Below are 20529 nucleotides of genomic sequence, written 5' to 3'. Positions count from 1 at the left end.
ATCTCGATGTATTTGCCATGTTATTTTACAACTTCATATGCCATTTATGCAAGTTGTTTGTGATTCACTAATATTGTTATGATGTTCAGTTTGCCATGACTGGAATATTATATATGCATATTATACTTGTTTCTCCCATCCAGATGCATAAAGCAAACAAACAAACCAATGTGACTCAGGGTGGTGTGTCAGAGAACAAGAACACCAACATTGCTTCCTTACCAGTGGTGTGCAGTCAGACCACTGGGTGATGGCCCAAGCGTAGCAGGCCACTGCCTTGCAGGGGCGCTGCTGGGTCAGGGATCGGGGGCAAGGACGCCCTCTGTTGTTGGCCGTCTGGAGAATTTGCCGCGTCCTGGTTCTCACAGCTGGTAATGCAGGAGGGTTAGATTTAGGAAAGTTTAGCGAGAGGATATTATGAGAGACTGACATGAGATGGAAATCATGAGGAGATGATTAATTCAAAAAAAAAAACACTGAGGGTAATCTACTTTACTTCTGATCACTGCTATGTTATGACATTTGTGAAGTGATTTAACATCTAATGCAGATCGATTAACATGTCACCGAGGCAAACCTACATGTGTATGCCAACATAACAATGCCTGTTGTGGTCTTCAGTAAAATTATGTTTTGTAGCATCTATCTATCTATTTATCTATCTATCTATCCATCTATCTATCTGTCTGTCTACCTACCTATCTATCTCTACATATACCTTTCTTTCTGTGACATATTTTGTGGCACAGGATGTCATACAGAAAAAGATATAGAAATAGATAGACAGATAGAGATGGAGAGAAAGAGATGAATAGATGGATAAATAGATAGATAGAGAAAGATATACAGACAGATATAGATAGATAGATAGATATAGATAGATAGATAGATAGATAGATAGATAGATAGATAGATAGATAGATAGATAGATAGATAGATAGATAGAAAAGGAGAGATACAGATATATAAAGAGAGAGATAAATGTGTAATAGCTATTGAGAGGTATATAGATAGGTAGAGAGAGAGATATATATATAGAGAGAGATCTTTATCTTCAATCATAACAGATCAGTGTAGCCAAGAGGTCCTTGTCCTCTTGTGATGGTGTACTCTACACTATCAAATTTGTGCAAAAAGAAAATTTGAAAGCACTCTTCCTGTAATGTCCTACGATGTTTTCAGCACAGCAAAACAAGGTGTAAGTCTGACTGAGTTTTGAATGCATTTCTGGTGGGACAGTTTACATCTTAGGAGGCCTTACCGTCAACACCGCAGGTCTTGGAGCACTCTGACCACTGACTCCAGGGGGTAAGCTGGCAGTCCACTGGGCAGGGAACCTCACAGGATGAGGTGGTTGCCAAGGGAGGTGTGGTGCAGAACTAGGGATTGATTGAAGGAAAGAAAAATAGGGTCATAGAAAAGAATGTATAGGATTCTCCATTAGCTGCACATGTTGCAAAACATGGTAAACACACGGTGATGGTATGAGGATCTAGTCAATCAAAGATGCAGCATTTTTTTTTTTGTGCAGTGCATGTCGAAAACAAAATGCATGTTATCAATTCTCATTTTAATCAGAAAAATAATTTTCAGTCTTTCTATGCAAGAACTTGTATTGTTCCGTCACCCAGCAAGTAGCTCAAGTAAAAGGCACATAGCTGAGTGAACTGATTATAATGCTCATATTCATATGTGCTTCCATTCCTTAATGTTTTTCAAAATATTCTTCCAAATCTTGTACTTCATGCAAGATAAAAGGTGTACACGCTGTGAGATCAACCAGTAAAAAAACAAAAGGGGTGGATGAGAAAAACACAAAACCTGTACATGCACATATGACTGCTATGGTCATGTGTAGAAATTGACATAAGGTAAAGACTAGAAACTATAATTCCTGGTGCCGTAAACTGTAATGTAAATAGAAAAATGATGAAAATATAAATCATAGAGTAACGTATTAAAGACACAACTGTTGGTGGAGAAAAAAAAATTGACCTACTCAACCTTTGACAAATATTAACCCGTTGAGTACAGTTTGATTTTGCCACAACACACATTTCCCATAGACACCTGCCTGAGTATACTCGGGACTCGTACTCAGTGGGTTAAGGTGTGTGCAACGTGTGTACATGCTGGCAGAGGGGGATTTGTGGAGAAGCAAGAACAGTCAGCTACAGTGAGCAGACTATACATTCATGGTTGAAAAAAAAAGGAGGGACTCCCTCTGTCACAAAAAACCTCACCTCTTCACATTTGGAGACGTCGACGATGCGGCCGTCGCTACGGAGACACTGGAGGAGCCGGTCCTGGATGCCCTCCCCACAGATCTTGTCTGGGCTGAGCTGGCAGGGGCTCCAGGCGGTGGCGTTCCAGGTGTAGGTGAAGCAGTTGATGCCCGCAATGCACAGCTCCCGCTCCATCAGCTGGGGACAGGCCAGGGGGCTGTCCACCCCCGTGTCCGCCGTCGTCGTTGGGTTGCGCAGGATCATCCGGTTGCGGGTGCGGAAGCTGTTGTCGGGGCAGTCCTGGTGGATGGATAGGGGTGTGGGTAAAATGAGAGAAAGATGAATTAATGCATGGTTATCGAATATGCTTTTTAGGCGGAGGCAAGTGTGTGTGTGGTGTGTGTGTGTGTGTGTGTTTAGAACACTGTTGTTATTTGCGTCAATAAAAAGGTGTGATTTTTCTGTTGGTACAGTGGCATTAGCTGATAATATTTTATTTGTGTTAATTTGAATGTTAATAATTCAAATAAAGATTATTGAAAAAACATGTGAGCGTATGTGCGTGTGTGCATGTGCGTGCATGTGCGTGTGTGTGTGTGTGTGTGTGTGTGTGTGTCATGTATAGGTAGGAGGTAAAAGAGGAAAGTGAGTACACTGAATCTACACATCATGTTATGCAAAAGAAGGAAGTTGACTGAAGCATACATTGCATTTATTTTTCAATTGATATCTGTGCTGGTCAATTGTCATATTTTGCCTTAGACCAAAGCAGTTACGAAATCAACCTAACAAATAGACATTCATAGAAATAACCTATTGCAAAAAGACTACATCTTCAGCGTTGTTCAATGCACACACACAAAAAAAAAACAGATGTGTGCTTGTACATTTAGAACATGTACCAAGAATAACCTGGCCCCAGCAAAACCTGTGCTAACTTTTGTCAGGATTCGTCCTATTTGGCACCAAGGCCAGGCACTGCTCACCTGTGGGCATGTGGTCCACTTGGACCAGCTGCTGACCACACACTGACCAGGGCAGTAGTGGGTACAGGCCTGGACCTGGAGGGGCTTCCTGCCCACGTGGCAGTCCGTCTGACTGGTGTTCATCTTTCTGAAGCCGTGCTCCGTCGGGATGACGCAGCTGTGTGTGAGAAGCAGGAGGAATTATGCCATTCAATGGATGATGCCATTCAATGGATAATGTAATTAAAAGGATGATATCATTCAATGGATGATGCCATTAATAAATGTTACTATTCAATGAATGATATGTCAGTCAATAAATGATGTTATTCAATATATGATGTAATTCAATAAATGATGCCATTTAATTTATGATGTCATTCAATAAATTACCGGTATGTCATTCAATATGTGATGTCATTCAATAAATGATGCCATTCAGTGCATGATGTCATTCAATAAATGATGCCATTTGATAGATGATATCATTTAATGAATGACACAACTATATAAGTACCTGATAAAAATGATTAAGTTGATCAGCACCTCTTTATTACAAGTCCACTGGAAATCCTATGAAGTGTACTTGCTGATGGTAATGACATATTTACCAGATAATGCCAATCAATTGTATTATGCCTCTATGTTTTCGAATGATTGGACACAACATTGTATATTTGCTAATCTTCTTTCAGCTCTATGGATTATGTAAGCTTTCCTTTTTTGTCAAATGCACTTCAAACATTTCTCCTACCATTCAGGCAACATGACACCTAGCTTGATCACCCATGGTGGCTTCTTCAGCCAACATCACATGAAACTTCACAGAATCGCTTTTCTTTAAAATCAGTTAACCTTCTCATGGCTGTAGGCAGTTTGTCTGTGTATGATTTCAATGACATTTTGAGGTAGCGATCCCCAGATGGTTAAGGGCCCAGCCCCACTGACATACTCTAACACACATCTTTCCCCAGCACATAGACACACACGCTGCAAGCAAGCACACAAACAAACAAACAAACAAACAAACAAACAAAGTAACAAGCCAACAAAAAAACACGGGCATTGAACGGTCAAAGTAAAGAAACGAAAAGGACACTAACTTGACCACTCTGCGCTCCACACCGGTCCCACAGTCCCCTCCGGCCCCGCTGCGGATAACCGTGCTGATTTCACAGGTCTGCCAGTTGTCCGCCTGCCAGTAGGCATCCACACGATCCCCGCCTGACTGACACTTCTTGGTCTCATCGATCTATGTGTGATGTCGAGAAAAGATGGTAAATTCCACCAATAAATCAACAGCGCAATGAATATACAACGTCAAACTTCTGTATGCAACGCTACAGATTCATAACCAAAAGGCATCGCTCGTATAGCCTTGCAAAGCAAGTGTGAGAAGGTTCTTGTTATTCATTATAATCATTTTAGCAAATGAAAAAGAGCAGAGATTTTGTAGTGGATAAGGTCAATGGATAAGTTTGTCTTACCTGAGAGGGTAATTTCTTCTCTACCTACTGTCACTATTTGGCGGCTTAAGACAAAACCAAACTTAGGCTATTAGCAGTTTCTCTGGGCCATATTTTTTGGACAGTCACTGCTTTCACTGTGATTTTCACTGATACTTCTGCACAGAACGCCTGAGTGACCCTAATCTTAAAGTTCCCTTTTCTCTCTTTTCTATGAAACAGCACCTCTCAATTTTCTCTTATTTCTGTAACTCCTTGAATGGATAAAGATGGTCCAATTTGCCAATTTGAACAAGTTATGTATCATTTTCAAGCTTAGAGAATACTCTTTCAAACAATAGACAAAAGTGAAAATTATTTTTGGTCTACTTATTGTGGGTTTTGAACTGGGCAGTCACATAAGTCTTTTGGAGGGGACTTCAAGCTTTGGGTCACATGATAACTTTCTCATAATTAATAAAATACTTCCCTTATAGTGGCAATGTAGAAATAAATCAAATCACAAATAGATAAATCCAAATGGTTATATACCATATGCCATTCTGTAGTTGACGTATGGATGGTGCAGTATAATCATTATTTATCAATTGATTATATGTCATTGTATCTTTTTCTTATATTGGCCTTACTTTATGAATTCAAGAATTGCATATTACTGCACTATGTAAATATCATAAACAATTACACAGTCAAGATACCATTCATGACAATTTATCCAGATGCTGTCTGAGCTTCTTCTTTGAGTATTCCTAACTAATAATGAATTGAATAAATCAATCAGTCTCAGGCCAAGTAAAAAGAATCACTAGTTTATAACTTTTTCCTTTCTTTTACAAAAATATGAGGATGAGGGCAGTCTGTTTTTTTTTAATGGCCAATCCACTGCACAATGCTATGAAAGGTAGTCTTATTTCCAGTTGTTTTAAAGTATGGTACGATATGTAGACTGTGCATGTGCAAGGTTCAACTGCTGGAAACAGTGAAAATCAATTGAAATTTTGTCTTCCTATTTTAAAAAAAAAAAATTGTTTGATGCGGCGGCATAAATCGATGCGGGCGGGGACGAGAAACTAATAATTGTTTTCTTTTTTACTTGGCCTAATCGATCAAGAATGATAGATCATCACTATCGCACTGATACACACACACACACATTAAATAAATAAAGATAAGAAAGAGTAATCTTTCCTTTTTCATAGAATAAAGAAGGGGGCACTGATGTATTGCCATGCCTACCCAGTTGTTCTTGTTCTCCGGACATGGTCTCCCCTTCTCATTGGCTGGCTCAAGAACTTCCTGCCAACGAGTGGTCACTCCCATCCCGCCCTGAAGATCCCCACTACACGGTCGCCATGGTGCCCAGGCGCGCAGCTTGCAGTCCATTGGGCAAGGGACGTAGCAAGATTCTGCAGCAAAGTCTGGGAGGGGAGGGGCATTGTTGAAGAGAAATTGTCCATTGTAATGATGATGTCATGCTACTTTATACAGCAGAGTATAAGCTAACCTGATAAACAGGAGGAGAGCTCAAAAATTCACATTTTCATTCATCTTGGACGTACCTTGTGGAATTGAAGAAATCTACAATGAAACGTTTATCCTATACACATCACTTCTGTGACCTGGCATAGGGTTGCATGGGCCTCATTGGCAGAATCTGTCCAATTTTCCATCTCGGGAAATTCTGAGATATCTATGGTGAACTTGGTGGTGAACATGATCCTCCTTCAAACCATTTCCCCTAAAGTTCAGGGAATGCCTTGTTAGTTTTGATGTACAAAAGAACATCTTCACAAGACTCTCCTAAATCCTTTACACAATTAGAGTGAAGCAGCAGATGAAAATTTGGACATGCATGCACATGTCCTCAAACTTCAAGTATTTCATTTTATTGATGAATTGATCTTTTCACAGTTGTCTCAAATATCAATACAGAATTTCATCAAAATGCCTGTTCAGCCTGAAAAAAAAGCATAGTGCCCTTAGATGAATAATGAAATAAGATGAAAGTGCCCGACTGAAACCCAATCCCTAACTCCGGACACGTGGCTGGGAAGGGATTGATCGGCGAGGCCGAACTAGTAGGCGCGCCGGCTCACCGCTCTCTGCGCCACAGTTGGAAACGTCCACGTATCGATCCTCCTGATCCAGACAGACGACCGCCCGGTACTTGATCCCCCGGCCACACTCCATGCCAGCGTCCAGCGGGTTGGACTGCTCGTACTCCGGCACGCCGAGCAGGCAGTCGGACCAGCTGCCGATTTGCACGAGGCGGTAGGAGGCGCACTTGCACGGTCTCGTCTCCTGCTCGGGGTATGAGGCGGTGCGGCATTTTGACCGCGAACGACTGAGGCCTGAGGAGAGTGGTATATAAGCAAAAGATGTTGTTTATTACGGGAAATGCTACAAAATGTTATATAAAAGTATGGTGGGTATGGTGCGGAAAATTTTGTAGAGATTATGTTCATGAACTGATGCCTTTTAGCTAGGAAATAATGCTCACCATGTTAGAATATAGTCTGAACTTTCATTGTAAGGAAATGGCATGGTACATAAAAATTGAAGTTATGTGCACATGACCAGTGAAAATTCCACAGCTTTCATTTCATTTCATCAAAAATGTGATTTCACATGCCTGCCGCTTGCTGCGTGAAAAAATTTTCTTCTAGCCAGCAATTTGGAAAAGCCCAACATGAGTTGAAGGGGCTAGAGGCCATTGAACATAGCATTGTTTAGTATGCTTTACTCAGGAAGTTCAGGCTAAAAAAAAATGCTAATGTTGGGCAGTTTTCTTTGATGTAAACATTTGAAACAAGCTACTAAGATGATGAAATAGAATGCATGAAATACAGAAAATCAAATCACTCTACATACCCTGTATGCAAAAATGGTTATGACTGTTTGCAACTTTCAATGGCCAAATCACTCAGAGAAAATAGCATCAAACTGTGATCATACGGACCCATTGGAGTTTTGCAAAGATTAAACTCAGTACTGTGAGGGAAATTAAAGGATCGGAGTGAGACAAATTTTGCAGATTGATCTAGGAGGAAAACTCTACCGTGCAGACGTCGTCGCCTCGTCTGTGTTCCTGTGCAGTGCATGTGGCAGTTGCTCCACAGCGACCACTCCGTCAGTCTGCAGTCGTCGCTGCACGGCTCGCGACACGTTCTCACCGCCGGCGGCATGGGGGCGCCGTACTGGAGGCACAGGTCGGTGTCTACGGTTTGCCCATCACTGCGCTGACACTCCAGCACTGCATGAACGACAGAAGTTAGATTGTCAAGCGCTCTGATGCCACTCAGTGTAGCAAATAAACTTGACTTTCTTACTTTTGATCCTGACACTTGATTAAGATCAAAGGTCAATCCATCAGATAGGTGACACCTTACATCTAGTCATTTCAAACACAGTGTTCTCACTGCAAAAATGTACACTAAAGCAGCCTATCATTTCAAATTAAAATGCATCACAATTGTTAGCTAACATGACCATATTAATAACTATCATGCGTATTAATCTTGCATACTGAAATGACTCTTTGTTACATTTTGTCACAATGTATTGGTAATGGAATGCAGAAATAGAACTGCAATGAGTTGAATTATTGAACAGATACATGTATTGCATAATTTTACAATATTACACATACTATGACAGCATTTACCACCTCTCAGAGCTAATCACTAAAATTTTTAATTAAGGCTCACTCTTTGAAAATTCATATGAAAGGGATGTGCACTTGTGCCAAGCTCATGTAAACAGACCATAACATGACAATATTCAACAAAAGTGACTAAGGAATGTTGCCGGGATAAAAACTTGCAAGGGCTTTAGAAAGTCTTCATTAAGGATGACTTAATCAATACTCAATTATAGCTTGATAGAAACATTTGCCAATTACAGCTAAAAATTTTTTTTTTTTTACATTCAGGTTAGGTTAAAGTGATGGAATAAAATGACAGTTCAAGTTAACACAACAATCATAATCTCTGTCAACATCTAATATCTTAGGGCACATCACACTAAAGGAGAGTGGAAGATGCACTGGATCTTAAACACTGAAATATCCTCCAAGAAATATTTTTGTTCCCTGGTGCAAAAATGGTGATATGCTTTGACCCACTCCAGTCTAATTCTGCAAACATCATTCTTCACAGCACTGATAAATTTTCATCCTTGAATATGACACTTCATCTACATTACAAAAGGTCTGCGAGAGAAGCAAGGCAAATGGTCAATGGAGAGCACCATATATACTTCATACATACCTCTGGTTTGTAGACCATCTCCGCACTGCTCGGGGATCCCGCTGACGTACTGCGAGATCCCGGTCAGGCGGCACTCCTCGGTCCAGGGACCGGTCACCCAGGTGTAGGTGGAGCAGGACTCCGGGAGGCTGCACGCCCGCTCCTCCCGTAGCAGGGAGGGGCAAGCAGCGCCCTCGTTTGACGGGTACTGGAGGACGTAGCGACGCCTCTCCTGCGTTGCCAGGGAACCATCTGGCAGAAACAAAAACCAGAAATGATCAATCAGTCAATCACAAAACTTGATGTTCAGTAAACTTGTATTGACGTTAGCTGCATTAACATAGCGATGAATATTTTGCATGGTTTTCATTTTCACAAATTGTGCAAGTCGGGTGCTTTCGCGAATTTAAAGACAGGCAAAAATATCACGTCTGATCCTGACGTGAATGTGACCTGCAAGCATACATTTCTCCGTTCAGTATTAAAGTGCTACACAATCGCAAATTTAACCACTTGCGAAATTGTCGGGAATTCCCGATGCACAAAAATTAGACTTGCTAAATACATGACGTATACAGTAGTGGATCTCTATGTTGCAATAATCTAAATTTACGATGCATGAAGTTGCTTCTCACAGCGACAGACACTTGGACACACACACACAAAACACACAAATACAAAATTATCATATGAAATGAGAAGTCAAATATGCAAAAGGATAAATAGAATATTACACTGCTAGCGGAGAAAGTCCCTGCACTAAGGGAAAATGGGTTACTTCATCAGAAATTAAGCTCCTGTTACCATGTTTTGAATTATCTAGTCAATTTTGAAAGTGCTTGTAGCAGAAATATTTTCTGAAGGTGATATGAAGTGAAATGAAAGACCGCAAAATCTTATCAGGGTGCTTATAAATTGTTGAAGACCACTTACAAAGGGCAGGATGAAAATTGGCTCTCATCTATTCTATATATCCCTCCAGATATATCTGTGTATTCACACAGAGCACACATGACTACCTCACCTCTCAAAAATCCAGGGCATGCATCACTCTTTGATTACCCCATCCCACCCCTGAATTATTAACCGCCTGACTGTTACCAACCGGCCGTGATGTGTGTGTTGCACGAACACTCTTCAGCATCCCCTGCGGCAATTAACAACTTCTGTGGCCCAGAATACATCCGAACACATCCCACCCGTCACCTGCTGCCCCCATCCCCCAACGTCCCCCAACGTCCACCCTTCTCCATCCACTCCACACGGTGAGGGAGCTGTTGCCCTCAGTCATGATTTTTTCATTCTTTGTACAAGCCCCCTCCATTCTGTAGACCCTCCCATCCTCCCCCCCCCCCTTTCTGAAGCACTGAAGTTGGGAATATGATCTGTAGCATCTTGAACTTCCTCCCTCGTTAGAATATTGCTTTGAGCAGGTCCATTTGCAGAGGTAACTGAAAGACTAACATCTATATTTACCTATCTTTCAGTATGTCTATATATATATCTGCCTTCCTCACCCTCTCTTGTAATACAGTATTCATCGCATAATCGGGACTGGTTGGGAGTAGCAAACACGGCCCCTTTAAGCGAGGTGCCCGATTTCGCGATGAGTACTCACCATACACTAACGGCATACTACATGTAGTGCACACACACACACACACACACACACACATGCATACTGACGTACTGTGCATGTACATGAATACACAACACGCTACCCCTCGGCGCGACCCTCCAGCTCTCCCTGCATTCTCGCAATGATATAGAGTAATCGCAACCGGGTTCGATTCTTCTTCTGTCAAACACGCGTGTACACGTAATCAATGTCAGCTCATAGTCTAGATTCATAAAACGTTACGTATTCGCACATACATTGAACCCTTCTCATCTTTCACGCTCTCCCTCCCACTCTCTCCCCCATTTCACTGAATACGTAACTGTTCATAGCCCTCATTTCAATCACGTAACTTTTGCCCATCACAACTGAGGAAGATTGTGACGTACACACAGATCACAGTGTACAGCTGTATTGAAAGTTGAAACCAAGACACGAAGGCGCGCGATACGAAGGCGCGCGATAACAATGGACTTTGCCCTCAGAGTGTATGACTGAGATTAAACAACGCACACAGCCTGGGCTGTATGAGCGAGGCATGTTTTTTATTGGATGAGAGTCGAGTAGGAATTGCAAGCGAGCACATGGCTTTGCTTATGTAGGGGAGAAGAATGTTCGCGAAGGCATGTGCTTTGCAATGGCATGGATACTTTAATACACGGCGCTTTCGTGGCTATGCATGTACGTGTACTGGATGGACGGAGGTCAAAACACACCAATCCGAAGCTTGCTTTGTAAGTTTGTTGTAAATGACAACTGATACGGAATCTTTGAAATATTGTTGTGGTATTTTGGTAGATTTTTTTTTGTAAAATATTAACAAAATCAAAGATCGCTTGAAGAAAAATTGTCCCGTTTATCAGAAGTCCCCGCCCGATTATCCAGTGAAAATAACATGCGTTGGAAATGTTTCTGGGAAGCGTATATCATTTAAGCGAGGATCCCGATTATCAGATGCCCGATTATGCGATGAATACTGTATCTGTCTTTCAACTATTCATCCACCAAACTATCTACATATATTACCATTTCTTTTTATCTATCTGTCTGTATCTATCTACATATCTATTTCCCTATCTATCTCTCTATCTGTCTATCTATCTATACTTTCTGTCTATCTACTGAAACATGTACTTGTACATTTACAGACATACACATATGTCATTATACACACACACACACACACACACACACTTACTTATATCTAAATATAAACACATATAATATTTATGTATGAATATGTAAACAAGCAATGTCCAAATGTTCCTTTACTGCGTACCTGGTGGACAAGTGGTTGGACATGGTGTCCAGTCACCAAACTCGGACAGGACACAGTCCAGGATGCAGGGCACTTTGCAAGGCCGGGAACTGGGTGGACGGAGGGGCTCATAGCACCTGGCCGGAGGAAGGAAATGAACAGGGAGGAATGGTCAGCATCAAATGTTTGGGAGTCTTTATTTTTTGTAAAAAAACAAAAGAAATAAAAAGAAAAAATGGGGGGGGGGGCACGTGCGCCCCATTTAATTTTGTAAAGGTGCCTCCCCTTTACGGAATTCCTAGATCCGCCCCTACATGTGAATGTGAGAATCAATTACACCACAGCATGACTAAAAGTTGATTTCACAGCCTGCAAAGTACAACCCATTTCTGTATACTATAGGTGTATCTGTGACAAAAATTTGGTTGTGCATAAGAATGATTTCGTAACAAACACTACTGTTATGAAACTTTGAATTTCTCTCTCCAATGAAAAGTTTTATAATATGGAAGTATCCTCTGACCAGCAGGCATATCATGTCATATCATTCATATGCATCTAGTCTTCTTCTAGCTCCTTCTTCTGGTTGGAGTACAGTTCACCATCTGGTACATTATTGTTCTTGATGTACTGATTGACTGGTCTGGTGTATTTTCTTGGGCGTATTTGGGGTGGACCACTTCACCAAGTTTTGCATCCTGCTGCTAGTGATCTATGCAATGAATGAATGAATAAGGGTCTTTTACGTATGTGGGTTGTGACTCTCATACACGGGACCTCCATTTTATGACAGTTTTGCCTCTTACTAGAGGGGAGGACATGATAAAACACAACATTGCTCAGCTAGACCCACTGGGACTCGAACCCAAGCAATTTGATTACCAGGCTGACATACTACCGACTGAGCCAACTTGCCATCTTACAAAGATATTGCAGAATAAGTAATTGTGCGACGATGGCTGAAAATAGAATCTTTACCTTTTGTCGGGAGCGACCTTAGCTGGATTGATCCTGCTGCAGCTCACGTTGCGTGTCTGGGTTCCCATCCCACAGCTCCCATCCTCATCTGGGGTGTCCGGCGGGTCGATGGCATCCAGACCGAGGGTGCACTCCCCCCACTCTGTGGTCATCCATGCAAACAGGGTGCAGCTGTGGTGATTGCAGTTCCTTGACTCTATCAGGTCCGCATCGTCGGGACATTGAGCCCCGCCTAGCAACAACAAGAGAGCATCATCACCAATTCAGAGGAGAGATCATTCAGAATCTTAGCATAATATAGTTTCATTTACATTTAATGATATGCTGCTTCTACAAACTTCCTACATAAGTTGAGGTGACTTGATTCTTATTTTTGTATTTGAAGTCTTTGGCATAGCAAAGATGTAATGTCATCATATATTATGGAGCACATTTGTAAACAAAAACATGGCATATGCAGCATATACACATGCTCTCCATTCATGACTGGAGGTCACAGAAACTCAACTGCCAAACTAAGAACGGCTGTCTGCAATTTTCTGATGAAAGTCAGACCAGAATCAAGATGATATACAATGAAATTGAATGAAATCTGTGCGAATTTTAGTGGTGTCGAAACACAAAATGGCTACGAACAAATTGACTGCGCATGCGCGAAGGGATCTCATATATTCTTGACCGAGAATTGCGTGATAAAATATAGAATCAGAATAGATAGAATTAGAAGTGCCATAGTTCTCATTCTGTCTCAATGAAAGTGAGAGGATAACTGGCTTGACTCTTTGCTAACATTCTAACAATACCTCACCTTCTCCCGGCTGAACCAGGATGGCTCTCCGCCGGGTCTGGACCCCGCCCTTCCCCTCCCCCTCGCAGGTCATGGAACACTCGGACCAGGCGCTCCACTCGCCCAGGACACAGTCGTTGGGGCAAGGTGCGGTGCAGGCCACCTCCTCTTCAGGTCTCCTGGACACACTCTCGCACATTTCTTCTTTATCCCCTTCCACTTGTAGCTATGGAGGATTGCAGAAAAAAAAATATCACAAAAAAAAAACCCATAGAAGAGCTCCATATTCACATATCAAAAATATTTGAAGCATATGAGTATATGATATGCATATGTAAAAAAAGGAGAATGGTATCTTTTGAATAGTTAGCTGAAACAATTGGTTAAGGAATGGCTATGACACTTGAAATAGATAAACATACAAATATATATATATATATATATATATATATATATATATATATATATATATATATATACATAAATGTATGAATGCACTAGCATATATAGCCTTATTATTGTTCTTCCCTGCCAGCTTCCATTTACACTTGAGAATGATGAAAAAATAGAGCAGCATTATGACAGCCCTCACAAACACAACACTCCCTATATATTTTTCTATTTCTACATTACGGGACTTGCTGTACTCAAACAGTGTGGCATAATCTTCATTTCGATTGATGTAATGACCATTAAACTTCAATGGCAGGCATAAAGGATGCAGCAAATCGTCACCATTTTCATGGTGACGTGGATGACAGACAAATTTGTACCTCCTGGGAGTTGATGCAGGATACCCTCCGCGTCATCATTCCGTCTCCACACATCGTCTGGGCATCGTTGGGCTGGCAGGTGGTCTCCTCAGTGACCCAGCGGTAGCAGCGGTGGACGTTGCAGGGGGCATGCTCCGAAAGGTGGGGACATGCCCTGCCCCCATGGGCGGAGGCCGAGACGATTCGACGGGTGCGACTTATGTGACCTGGGAAAAGGGGATGTTAAAAACTCGGCATGACTTCGATCATTGCACAAGGAGTGAATATAGGCTCTTCTTTCAGAAAGTTTTTCAATATGTATCATTTTCTTGCTCATAAATGTATATGTTTGCATATGTGTATGCAACGTATGTACATCTTTGTGGGCATATATATATATATATATACACAGACATGTATACATCACACATAAGAATTCAGAAATGCACCCACAATTCACAAAAATTCTGTTGCCTTTTCTTTCTTGTGTTTCAAAATGTGTGTCTCAATTAAGCTTTGAATGAATGCTTATGCGTACTTGAAGGGAAAAAAAAGACTCTTGCCAAGCGTTCAAGCCAAAAGGCTGAAACACAGCACTAAATGTTGCATACCATTTTGATCCCCAGGAGAAAACAAGATGAACAGTCACTTCAAAGACTTGCCGACATTTAAAGGTTATTGACTAAAAAAAGAGCAGGTTTTTTTTTCCCCCAAGGGTGGTGTTTGTGGGACTTTGGGGAAATCCACTAGAAATTGTCAATTTAGTGTGCAATTCTCTGACGCTGATGAAAGACCACAAAATTATCCAAGCAAAATAATCCAGCGAGATATTGTCATTCAAGAACACTAAATAGAGTGATACAAATGATACAAGACTCATTCTAGGAAATGAGAGAAGTAGTCAAACCTCTTCACTCAATAAACAAGGTTGTTAGTATGGTACCCTGGCACTTTTTTTAAATGGCAGATAAAGAAATTTTTCTAAATCAAGGAAAAAAAATTGTTTCCATCATTATGCTTCCTTGTTTGTTTGTTTGTTTGTTTGTTTGTTTGTTTGTTTGTTTGGTTGTTTGTTTGTTTGTTTGTTTGTTTGTTTGTTTGTTTGCATGTGACTTAGATTTGATCCAAGAGGAGAATGACACCACTGGAATGAGATAAAGGAGAAGGACAGAAAGTATATAGATTTAAAAAATGTATACAACGTAAATGTATCTATCTGGTCTTAAAGGGTGTGTCCAGTTCTGGTTGAGGTGAGGATTTAGCTTTTAACATTTTGCGAGATATTCAGAAACCACTCTATGAGATGTCAAAGAGCATGCAATTCTAAGGGGTATCAAAAGTTTATTTGATGAAAATCAGTTTTGAAATGGTTGAGATATCCAAAAACAAGGTGAAACAAAGAGATCGATCCTAATAAAAGGCATGGCCTGTCACCTTTTATTATTATCATCACTTTTCTGGATGTCTCAGCCATTTGAAAACCAATTTTCATCAAATAAATGTTGAATCCTTCTTAAAATTACATGCTCTTTCATATTTCATAAGAGGTTTCTCATTATCTCACTTAGGAATGTTCAAAACATGAATCCCCACCTCAACCACTACTGTACAGTCCCTTTAACTCATATACTGCGAGTGTTCTGGCATGAAACTATTTTGGAAATTAGCACATCAGAACACTGATCACAAGCAGTCCCACAAAAAGCTCTTCTCACCAAGCCTCAATGAAACCCCAACACGAGCCTGCATGGATTCAGATGACTGTGAACCTGTGTCCTGATATCAGCCACTAAAACCCACTTCCATTCCACCTTCATCTTTCCTCCTCCCTCCCCCTCCCCCCCCCCCCCACCCAACAAAAAAAAAGAGGGAAAAATATGTCACACGTATATGAGTATGATACGGTTTCTACATCCTCTCTCAGTCAAATCTCAGGGGATGTGTCGTGGGTTCAGGTATAATTGATTACCAAGATACTCGATCTACCAAGATAAAGAGAGAGACAGAGAGAGAGAAAGAGATAGAGAGAGAGAGAGAGAGAGAGAGAGAGAGAAAGAGCTAGAAAGAAAGAAAGAAAGGGGCATTGCAGAAAGAAAAAAGATGTTTTGATAACTTTACCATATGGTGACATACTTCTCCAATGAAAAGGGGAATAGATAACTTGGGTGAAGTACGTGTATACTATGAGTTCCCAAGATATATTGTACAACACTGTCATTATGCCATCCAACATTTTGAGCAGCACTTACTTTGCTGAAAATTATGCAATACTTTTATTTTTACTAAGACCATCTTCACATCATAACTATTGTTACTGTTTACTCATTTATTTAATTTCCATCAAATTCCAACATTATTATGTATTCAAACGTTTTATTGCAAATTGCATTTTTGTTGAAAACGAAATAAACGAAATAAATGATATGAAAATTGTGATATATCATCAATATGATCATTACTATGACATCACTGTCATCAGTATATCAGAAGAGTACCTAGAGTACCTTTTTTCTTCCTATCATACTGGAAAAAGATCACAACACCACAGTTACTAAAACAGTACCTAGACCAACACACACTCATGCAGCTACAGCTAGGCAGGGAACTTTAGGAGTCTGCTGTAGAATGTAAGAATTGCCTGCTTTGTACTCATATCACTTTATCTTGCTCAACTGGAAATAATATCTCTACACATCACTTCTCATGGACTGCAACGTCATGATTTCTGGATAAAGTCTAGATACTACCCTCTCTCATCTAATCTATTTATCTCTTTTCTTCCCTCTCTTTTTCCTAGTAGCTATGTTTCTCTCTCTCTCTCTCTCTCTCTCTCTCTCTCTCTCTCTCTCTCTCTCAATATATCTATCTATATCCCTCTCTCTTCTCCTCCCATTTTCTCTATTTCTGTTTCTGTCTCTCTCTCCTTATCCATCTATCTATCTATCTATCTATAATATTCCTCTCTCTTCTCTTCTCTTCTCCTCCTCACTTCTTCTCTATCTCTCACTCTGACTCTCTCTCTCTCTTTCTCTATCTACTTGGCTGTCTCCATCTCTCCTGTGATATACACCATTTTTTTATGCTCTTTGATGCTATCCATCATTTGGTGACTCTATTTTGATTTTGCCAAACCTGTCTCTGCGCATGGAGCATAACAATCATCATTCTCCTTGCAGCACTAACAGCCCATATTTTGGTCCCCAAAAACATATTATCACTAATTTAGCTCTGCCCTGGGAGTCTTTATCAGCATTTTCTTGGAGCCAAAGATGGGCTGGGGGAACATGGCGGGGGGGGGGGGGGGGGGGAGAGCAGAGATCTAAAAGAATATTATATGTAGCATCGCAGTTTGAAAGTCACAGTATCTGCTGCACTGATGTGCATTTGCTTTTACTTTAACATCCTGACATATTAAATGAACCTCATTATTCCCTCACGTGAGTTTATTTCGTGATAAACTTAATGAAATGTTTCTTGCCGATGTCATTGCATGTCATACCACTGAGCAACGACTAATTTCTTTCATTTTTACATTCATGTCAAGTCATTTGTGTTAGACAAATAATTCACAGCGGTGAGGGCATTAATGAGAATTATTCACACAAAGTACCTTCGGAACAGTGTAACGGTACATGCCTGCGGCGATAACTGAGGGTGTTTGGACTGTTTTAAAGGTACCGAATGTGGGTAATTATACTATCGCTCAAACAAAATCCTGTGCATTACTTGCTTACAAAATGATAAAGCAGATCCTTGTGATTTGATAAATCACACCGATCAGGAGGAAATAAAATGGTTGAAATCTTGCCTGGTAACCATTCCGATGTAAAAGTACGAATGACTGGTAATTTGTTGCTTGCCCGGCAGAAGGGCCCTAACAAGTTTACATCTTGCAAGCTTTAGGGCCTTTTTGCTGGGCAGGCAACACATTACCAGTCATTCGTACTTTTACATCGGAATGGTTACCAGGCAAGATTTCAACCATTTTATTTCCTCCTGATCATTCGAGTTAAGGGTGACTGAAGAACATACACTTCTATGCACATATTCGCTGATGGGTAATTCTACTCTAGCATGTCTGCACTATTTGTGGTTTTTGGAATGTACCCTGGTGAGCAGCTAATGAAGATCCATTCAATTAGGCCACCTTTCTTTCCCAATGCTGCCGAGTCTTTAAACATTTGAAACACCTTTTCTGCTCATTTGTTTTTTATAAAAAATAAGCATAAATCGATACTTCCTCGATCATATTAGAAATCAATTTACCTTTTAATCTCCTAAACAGATCACTCCAGATGGACGATGCAGTCATATATTCACATAAAAAAACCACCAACATATTTCATATTTCGCCTTCTTCTCCCCTCCACCCCCCCCCCCCCCCCCCCCCCCCAATCCATCTAAAGGGTCTACTGTCCCACATCTTCTCTACATCTGTTGGCCAAAAAAGCCCTGGAGTGCATTAACATCCCGGCAGAAGGAATCCCGCTAAATTGGTTTGCAATCAAATCTCACCTGCAAAACACCTGCCATCGACATATGTCAGCCCCGCGAATCTACACGTCTCCGTGGCATTTCTGACATGCCGCGAGAGCGGATTTCATCTTCATCTCGCCGGGGTCCCCCCGACATTTGATGGGTTTTATTAAAAACCCACAGAGAGATCTAACCTCTGGCATATTTGCTATGTATTTGTGCTCATCATGTGGTATGGTATGCAGAAATGCAGCACTATCAGAGCAACAGCATTGTCTGCGTGTAGATCTCTTTAAATTTCATCAGTAATTTCCAATTTAAAGAAAGAATTAGAATTTAACATCTTACGTAATGCTATCATAGACATTTGAAGGCCTGAACCCCTATATACAGTGTATGCCTCAAATTTAATTTATTGAACACTGTATGAAGCCCCTGCTTTGTTGCAACTTCTATACATTCATAACTTTAATACCATGAATGTGTATGTTATTTGTACAACCACTGTAATACCACGAGCTAACGAAAATCAAGAGATGACGCCACGATATCTATACTGTCGATGACTTCCTTCCCTCAAGCGTTTTTCCTTCTGTGTAAAAAGGGATCAAATTTCTGTCAGATTCCATCTGCAGACGGCACTCGGCTTCATCAAATGACTTCTTCTCTCATGCTGGATTTAATCAATCCCTCTAGATTGACACCAACAAGTGAAGAAACAAAAAATCTCACTCTCTTCTCTTTTGCCTATCTCAGTAATTAATTACAGTTTTCTCCCACCCATGCCATCAACCACACAGACAAAAAAAAAATACTAAAAAACCCTCTTTCCTCTAGACATTGCATTGCCATATACCAGGTGTTCCTGTTTGTGACCCTGCATCACAAAACAAGCAAAACGCCACCAGATGAGTTTTGCTTTTGTGCCCCTTTAGCTTCACTTCCGTTTAACGGTTTATGTACAAATTTGATAATATTTCACTGTAATTAGCCCTTTCTGACCTATTTCTGTTATTGTTTTTGCTTTGCTTTTGTAAGTTTTTGTAAATGTTTGATGTACTTGTTCACATGCTTCAGAAAATGGGACACAGCAGCATCAGACAAAAAAAAACATAGGTGAAAAGAAACAGTATGAAATGTGGCCATTTCAATATCAGATATAAAGCAAAAAAAAGACAACTGCTACTGAAAGAAATATTACAAATCAGAAATTGCTATTGTTGATGCAAGGCATGATATTAGGAAATTGACCCATGTGACCTTTTATGGGTTTTGAAATGCAGGGACATGTTTGATTCTTCCACACAGTGCAGTGGTCCTAGGGGTGCTGTGGCACAAGGGGACACAAGAAGTGACATGTACCTGTATTACATAATAACAAGCAGGATCTCACCCCACTGCTATGAAGGACTGACCCAAACTTGTGGTAATGTTGGTGATGTGGTCACGTCGGTAAGTATTCTCAGTAGATGGTAGTGAAGATCATGACACACCCACACTCATACTGATGACCACTATGTAGTCCTCTTCAGCATGTAGTTACAAAAAGTTTTTTTCCTGGAGTGTTCAGATCTGTGACAATGGGTTGACACACAAAAGCCGAGGTCACACTGGCAAAAGGTCACACTGGCAAAAGATCACACTGGCAAACGGTCACACTGGCAAAAGATCTTTGGTCGTCTGTCCACACTGGCAGGCAAACTTCTCAAAGTTGGGTCACCAGCGTGCGTGCACAAGAAAGAAGAAAGATGTTGTCT

General features: G+C 40.8%; 1 protein-coding gene across 1 annotated transcript in view; it reads right to left on the bottom strand.

The window, feature by feature from the left end:
• Positions 1–20529, bottom strand: part of LOC139710863 (thrombospondin type-1 domain-containing protein 7A-like) — a 40203-nt gene that overhangs the window by 8541 nt on the left and 11133 nt on the right. The window contains exons 2-14 of the mRNA XM_071622786.1: positions 14318–14523; positions 13566–13770; positions 12758–12989; positions 11801–11916; positions 8925–9155; positions 7715–7909; positions 6753–7007; positions 5893–6074; positions 4294–4442; positions 3212–3368; positions 2244–2525; positions 1262–1379; positions 223–368 (exon numbers count right to left, since the gene is read on the bottom strand). Coding sequence (XP_071478887.1) covers positions 223–368; positions 1262–1379; positions 2244–2525; positions 3212–3368; positions 4294–4442; positions 5893–6074; positions 6753–7007; positions 7715–7909; positions 8925–9155; positions 11801–11916; positions 12758–12989; positions 13566–13770; positions 14318–14523 — 2474 coding nt within the window. The remainder of the gene's footprint in view (positions 1–222; positions 369–1261; positions 1380–2243; positions 2526–3211; positions 3369–4293; positions 4443–5892; positions 6075–6752; positions 7008–7714; positions 7910–8924; positions 9156–11800; positions 11917–12757; positions 12990–13565; positions 13771–14317; positions 14524–20529) is intronic.

The sequence above is a fragment of the Diadema antillarum genome, unplaced genomic scaffold (assembly GCF_040938485.1).
Source record: "Diadema antillarum isolate AM-2024a unplaced genomic scaffold, OU_Dant_1.0 seq00001580_RagTag, whole genome shotgun sequence".
In the NCBI taxonomy this organism is placed as follows: Eukaryota; Metazoa; Echinodermata; class Echinoidea; order Diadematoida; family Diadematidae; genus Diadema; species Diadema antillarum.
The sequence above is the reverse complement of the archived record's forward strand: the minus strand, read 5'-3'. Positions and strand labels throughout refer to the sequence as shown.